The sequence below is a fragment of the Leuresthes tenuis genome, unplaced genomic scaffold (assembly GCF_036924035.1).
Source record: "Leuresthes tenuis unplaced genomic scaffold, fLeuTen1.0.hap1 SCAF_19, whole genome shotgun sequence".
In the NCBI taxonomy this organism is placed as follows: Eukaryota; Metazoa; Chordata; class Actinopteri; order Atheriniformes; family Atherinopsidae; genus Leuresthes; species Leuresthes tenuis.
Genome location: NW_027325373.1, coordinates 4,592,055 through 4,599,422, shown reverse-complemented (window position 1 = coordinate 4,599,422; position 7,368 = coordinate 4,592,055). Strand labels below are relative to the sequence as shown.

The window sequence follows — 7,368 nt, the reverse complement described above, 5'->3', positions numbered from 1 at the left end:
GATTCAGCGCTGCAGCCTAAATATGTTTATCTGATTTTCCATATATTTGTTATGTTGTTCCATACAGAGGATTTCTTCCACTTAACCGAGATCTAATGTGTTCACAACAGCATTTGAAGTGTAAACCAGTGCCACTGAGAATCTTAAGCACAACTGCTGTATTGAATGTTCTTGTCACCACATTTTAAAACAATCGAAAGTCCACTTTAAATTCAGTCGGTTGAGAAGCACAAACAAACAAAAAAGGAAACGGCTAATGTTGGCTTACGATTCCACATGTTCCCACGTGTTTTTTTTTTTTCCCCTTTTCTGAGATTCAGCTTTGTCACCCAGATAACACTGCTGTGTTGCTACGGTAATATGACTGCATGCCTTAGACGATCTGGATCCCTGACACCACTTCCATGAGCCTGGTATGGACCTGTTTCTTCAACAGGACATCAGGATGTGCTCCTCCTGTTTTGTCTTTAGCGGACTGTGCCAAGTCCACTTGATGTATACAAATGTAGCTTGTAAAGACTTTGAGACACTGGACCTTCTGTAAAACTTTGTCTTTATTCGTGTTTTCTAAGATATGTGCAATTCCTCTGATTTCCAAAAGTGCTGCAGCAGCAGCTCCCTGAAGTTGTTTGATGCCTTTTTCACTCCTCATTCTGTTGATTTCTTGAGCAAACGGTACTATAGCTTTATGAAGCCCCGTTTTTTCCCCCCTTCCTTTCTGTCCCCTTCACATATAGATAAGTGGCGTCTCGTTTTGTATTTTTCTACTTGAAACTGTTTACAGGTGCAGTATGCATATACTGATAGTAGCACCTCAGCCACAACATGTAATGTTTCAAGTAACAGCGCAGAATCAAGGTTGTACTGTACAATGTAATAATAAAATGATGAAGTGTGTTTTGTTGTCTACATGGACAGTCAGCTTTGTGACATTATTTTCTCTCATGGAAGATACTAAATATTGACTGTAAGACCAAACAAAATGTGTACAATCACAGGAATGTGCAAGGAGTCCGTACTCTTGTCTGAATACTGCAGATATTGAAGTTTTACCACAAGATAAACAGACCAAAACTTAGGCGGGATATAAAATAAAACACAAAAACAACGTTAGTAACTGTACCGTCCCAATCATTTTAATGCGTATGCTGCCTCAAATTTTTATTAGAAACTGTCATAGCAATAGATAATCAATGTAAAAGCCGAAATTCAACGAATTCGCTCGGCTACTTCCGTTGGTCACATGAGTATACCCTTTGCGTTTTGGTATAAACAAAGAATGAGCACTTAGGGTTATACGTGCGTCAAACCAGCTTAATTCCCCAGCTAACGTTGGCTCTCCAACACTCGATAAAGGGAGAAATTCGACAGAATAGCCAAAGTTGACGGTGCATTCAGTTTTCTCGACGACTTGAGCTGCGGACTGCAGCTGTTGGAAAAACTCCATTACCCGTGAGCCTCTGCTCCTTGTCTGAAATCACGAGGTACGCTGCACATACAGTACTGCTGGGTCGCAGGCTGTTGCTGTGGTACATATAAGCAATGGCTGCATCTTGACAGCACAGCTGAAGGTCTGACCGAGTGTCGTTATGGGACTTGCGCTCATTACTGGCTGACACTGTGGGTTTTAGCGTTTGGTCAGCGAGTCCACCATGATGTCCGTAAGTTTTCTCTTTGTAGTTTCATCCGTGATCTGTCGAACTTAGTTTAGATGTAGAATGTTACTCCGTCGGCGTTTGGCATCGAGTTACTCGATGTATGTAAAATGTGATGTTCTCATAAGCAGCTGACGCCAAGACGTCAAAAAAAGTACAGGCACAAGTTTTGTTGGGCCCCACGAAGACTGTGCTCCAAGTGTTTGGTAATTATGGAATAACCCGCCAAAGCTTGTCATATAAGTGAAGCCTTTTTTGAAGGTTAATTTGGTTAAAAGCCTGAGTGACATAACGACTTATCATAAAAACATACAAACAAAAGACGACTGCTGTAAAGTATATTTGACCTTAGAAGTATCCTCCGTAAAAGGAGGAGACTATGTTTCAGTATGTCAGTCCAATACAACAGCTATAAATTTATAGTTTGTGTTTATATGTAACTGTTACGTGAACTTTCTGCTGTAATAGAAGTCCAAACTGAATATAAGTATATAGTATAAAACTGGGGTTCTGGTTGAATTTCTGGCTCTTTGACAGCAAAAGCGAGGCTGGATCAAGACTTGAGCTCAGCACTTTATATATCTGCGTTTGCTTTGTGCATCTGAACACCTCAAACACATTTCACAGCGACGGAGTCTTTAATGTCAGAAAATCCTCTCTTTGAAAAAGAAAAACACCCCCCCACGGTGTTTGTACTAGAAGCATGTCCCATAGTGTAGTTTTTCTCAGGAGCTTTGACAGATGAGCTCACATCTGAGCACCTGGAGTTGTCTGGATTTTAACGTCCTCCTCATGTTTTCATTCTCTCATGTCATTTGCTCCTTTTTTAAATGCTGAACGGGCACGATTATGATCAGTCAGGCCGCTGATCAGACTGGTTTTAAACAAATCAGATGTCTGATGGCTTCATTTTAATGCTGCTGGGACAGAACTTTTTTTAGGGTTCTTATCGGTGTGCAGCTGGTGAGGAATACTCATGCCCAGACAGGTGGTGGATTACCCAGGAAGCCAGGCAGAGAGCCTATCTGCTGCACACTCAGCACACAGTGCATTCCTCTGTCAGTCACACGTCCGCACCAGCATGGGAGAACAAAGTGTGCCTCTGTGGAAGAAGACGTCCTGCAATCGTGTCTGTCTGAAACGGCTGAATCAGATTATTTTTGCAATGCTGCACGGACTGGACGTGAACTCTGCTTCCACCGTCACGAACAAGTAAAAAAACAAAAAGAAAATGAAGGTGGTTTCAACCTGTAAAGATGCTCTGAGCGTTGTTGCAGCTGCAGTGCAGGAGCTCTCAGGTCCAGGGTGACTGATCTTGTTGTTCAGGTGTATCAGGTCACTGTTGCTCATTTGTCAAACTGCTCAACAGCCTAAAGTACTTTACTTCAGCAGTAACTGGCACACAGCAGCAGCTGATGGCATCTCTTCATTGTTTTTTTTCCTTTTCTCAGATGACCTTTGGCTGGTCGAGCAGCGTGATGCTGCTGTTTGACTTCTGGGACGTGCACGGCCCGGCAGGTAAGCCACGGAGGGGTTAAAGCGCCTCCACAACAGTGTGTGAGCGATCTCAGTCAGAGATTCTGGCAGCTCCCCAGAACCAGTTGGTCTAGTTGAAACATTGTTTCAGGTTCTAACCGGTAGGCATCTCTCCTTTCTGCTTGTTCAGGAGACGATTTTATTACACTGATTATCTCCCCAGGAAAAGTAGAGCTTGTATAATCTTGGACCTACATTTTTCAGCCTGCGGGCGGGGCGGATGGTTCTCTTTTCTGAGGGTGGGCAGCTTGGATTGGCTCACATGATACCTGTCGGACCACTTCTGTGTGGTCGTTTCTTTTTTTTGGGGGGGGGGTCAGTGCATTTACTTAATGACTTTACTTTAATCATTACTTGGTACCTAAAAGTAGTTAGTTACGTTATTTGAACCCAATTATAATCTGTTAACGTAGAACTTTTTGACCGGCTCGTTTTAGACATGATCCACAAAGTTATTAACCTTAGAGGCATAAAAACATACCGAACCGCATAGCTGTGAACATTATCGACTCTCAGGGCTGAAAAACCCCCTCAGCTCCACATCCTACCCTCTGGCCCCGTTTCTGCTCCCTGTTTTATTTCATTTTATTTGTCCGATTATTTATTTTTCAAATTCTACAAGACGTTAGACACAGAGTTTCCAGCTGAAGGCATTTGGCTGCCAGCACAGTTGATGACGGTGCTCTTCGCATCTTTAACTGCGACCAACTCAAACTTCAAGCTGTTGATGATTTTTTCAAGTAACATAATGCAAAGAAAAGTCAATTGAAGCAATTTAGAAAGAGAATTTCCTCATTATTTGTCCAACAAAGCAGCTCCAACTTTTTTTACGTAGTTACAAATCGGTGCAACGTAGAAAGGGATTACATGCATACAGAATATTACAGATGATATCAGGTATGTCCGCGTTGGAATTCTTTTATCCCAAAAATTCAGTCTCAGTCTGGCTGTTCTGCGTTATATAAGAAACCATACATCCCTTTAAAGGGGAAAAAGGAATACAAATGAAAATGAATGTTTAGGAGTGTCCAAACATTTCTTTTACAGACATTCTGTTGGAGGTTTGCTGCTGTGTTTGGGGTCATTGTCCTGTTGATGACCCACTTTCAGCCCAGCTTTAGCTGTCGGACTTGTTTGCCCGATTCTTTCATTGGAAGCCCAAGAACAAGCTGGCGAAATCTTTTATTAAACAAAGTATTTATTAGTGGTCACACGTAAAGTATATTGCAGCGCTGGCCTCGGAGTGACAGAGCTCCTGCAGGAAAGCCGTCAGGCCGAGGCCCGATATCCGGAAGCATTTCATATTCATATTCAGCTTGATCTCACTGAGGTCGTACTCACACTTGTCAGAGTATAATTGGCCAGTTTTTAGTGGCATGAGCAGGCCAACCACTGTCCTCCTCGTGTTCTTTGGATGTGATAAACAATGTGTGTGTGTGAGTGTGTGAGTGCTGTTTTAGGCGTGTATCTAATCTACCAGACCTATCTAACCCAGTAGAGATGCTTTGTCTGACCCAGTTGTTTTCTCTTGCTATGTCACCCTAAAGTCTTGGACTGTTCAAGGACACACATTGTGTTTGTATGAGTAGAGTGAAAAAGTACCAGCTAGGAACATAGGTTATTTAGTAAAATATATAATATGAATACATAATGTCTGAGAACAAAGCCACTCATAACAGCCTGATGGCCTCACATTTGACTCTTGACTCCATTAATCAGCCATGGTCAGCCACCACAGTGCCTGGCGGTTGATATGTGGCTGATATGCTGTGTTTGGTTTCCTCCAAACGTGCTGCTGTGCATTATGACCAAACATCTCCACTTTGGTCTGGTCTGTCCAAAGGACATTGTTCCAGAAGTCTCAAACCTAAGCTGTGCTGCCATGTTCTTTTTACAGAGAAGAGGCTTTCTCCTGCAACCCTTCCAGACAAGCCATACTTGTTCAGACTTCTACATTTAACACGCTAACTGAGGCCTGTAGAGTCCACTCCACTCCTGGGAAGACTGACAGCTGTTTTGAATCTTTTCCACTTGTGAATAATCTTTCTCTCTGTAGAATGATGGACTCCAAATAGTTTGGAAATGGCCTTATAACCCTTCCCAGATTGATCTCTATTTAATTCAATTCAGTTTTATTTGTATAGCGCCAAAGACTCTTCATTTACAAGAACAAACTGGAATCTATCAGATAAATATGACTTAAAACAGCCTTCTCTAAGATCAGCTGATGAACACAGGTGTGTGTTCATGCTCCAGAGCAGCAAACTGCTAAAACCTCTGCTTTTATAGAGGTGCTCACACTGACTAATGATCATTAATCGGGTGTATTTGATTGGCACCTCTGCGGAGGTGGGCTTAGTTCTTCACACACTGCTTCTGCATTGTGGCTTCGTCTGTTTTTTTTGTTTTTTTAAATTAATAATGAGGCAGTGTAATAGGTCATGTATTGTGCATCTGAGATTGTGTCTACTTAACTTTAGGAACTGAGCTGTATCAATTTCATGCTCTTGTGACACTTGAGTCTGGTTGTGAGTGTGAGTGTCTGCGTGTGGTGTTTTGTGTCTCCAGGGATGGTGCTGTCAGTGTTTGTTGTCTTGCTGCTGACGGTCTTTTATGAGGTGCTCAAAGTGTGGAGGGTGTGGCTGGGGAATGGCTCCAAGCTGGCCCAGCCTCGGTCAGCATACTACGCCCCTTCGTCCAGCCGCAGCGAGAGCAGCTCTGTGCTGGACAGCAGCCCCTCTGAGTCCTCCCTGACCCCTGTGGAGTCCCCAACTCCAACCCCTACTCCAAGCACCCGAAACAGGTCAGGGTTCCTCTCTAAGTTAACAGTTTGTGCCGCCTATTTAAAATCAGACTCTTGCCAAATGATAACTGTGTAAATTAACAGTGTTGTTTTCTGTGCACACATCAGTCCATGTGAATCCAGTCTTCTATTCTTAAAAAAAGACTGTATCCTGAATCTGCAGCGTGCAGCTTATTGAAGTATTTCTGATTTTTAAGTGTGTGACTGGTCTTCTTCTCTCCAGCTGGCTGCTGCACGTTGTCCAGACAGCCCTCCACATGCTGCAGGTGACCCTGGGCTACATGCTGATGTTGTGCGTCATGTCTTACAACACCTGGATCTTTCTCGGAGTCATCGTGGGCTCTGTCCTCGGTTATTTCATCTCGTTCCCGCTCCTGGCTGTCAGATGTGACCATATGAACTGATCAGGAAGTTAACAGGATCTCACACACTCCGTTTTCTAAATGGAAAACCACTTGATTGACTCATTTTCGTTCCTTGTACCTCATCTTGATATGGGAACTGAAGGTTTAAAGGCTCCATTTCTGCAGGTTTACACCTTGGGATGCGGTACGCATGAAGTTTGTGTAAATTTGATCATAATGAATGTGGTTCTTTTACATTAAAGCGGAGAATTGGGCTGTTTCTGAGGTACAGTTTTGCTTTGCCGCTGGCTTTAACTTCTCTTGTTGTTTAACTGTTACAGAGAAAAACAAAAAAGGAAAGCATGTAGGATTCAACAAGGGAGATTTGAGTCATACACAGAAGAGGAACCACATATCTCAGAGATGCAAATCATTCACAGCTCATGACGTATTTTCATTGTTTCTATAAAGATTCTTCACCTTTATTGCTTTTAAATAGTTTTAGGGTATAGTTATGAGGCATTACCCATAATCGGACATGATTTGACCAGTATGTCATCAGGAGTGAGACGATGCAACTTGATTTTGCTGTCAGAAGTTTTAGTTTTGGGGTTAGGACTGGTGGGCGAGCACGTGTGAAAAGTTTGTTTGTGTGTGCTCTCTGCTGTGTTTTGGAGTGAAATCTGAAAGCTTATTTGCACTTGGAACTGAGATTGAGTCATAAGTCAGAGGTGGTAGTTAGAGGAACTGACTCATGTGATTTTTATTTTTTAGCTTGTAAACTCCTCTTGGTTTGCTAACTGATGACTTATTTTCCCACGTGTCAGAGGTCACGTTCCGTGGTAACAACTGACAAACCACACGCTTAAAAAAAGGAATAAAACAGCTGACGTGTCATGTTTGTCCTCTTTGTGAAACAGAATATTTAACTGTTTTTATAACCAATCATGTTGTAAAAGCATACGGACCGAAATCTGATCAGTCGGCCCGATTTACTGTCCAAGAGCTTGTTTGACAGAAACAAGAGAAG

At 42.6% G+C, this 7,368-nt stretch overlaps 1 protein-coding gene across 1 annotated transcript; it reads left to right on the top strand.

Annotated features, from left to right (window-relative positions):
* The first annotated feature begins 1,506 nt into the window (after nucleotides 1–1,506).
* slc31a2 (solute carrier family 31 member 2) lies at nucleotides 1,507–7,235 on the top strand. The gene is made up of 4 exons (XM_072371461.1): nucleotides 1,507–1,661; nucleotides 3,107–3,173; nucleotides 5,760–5,994; nucleotides 6,218–7,235. Exons 1-4 carry the CDS (start codon nucleotides 1,653–1,655, stop codon nucleotides 6,396–6,398), a joined length of 492 nt encoding a protein of 163 aa, XP_072227562.1. The 5' UTR covers nucleotides 1,507–1,652; the 3' UTR covers nucleotides 6,399–7,235.
* Nucleotides 7,236–7,368: the final 133 nt, after the last annotated feature.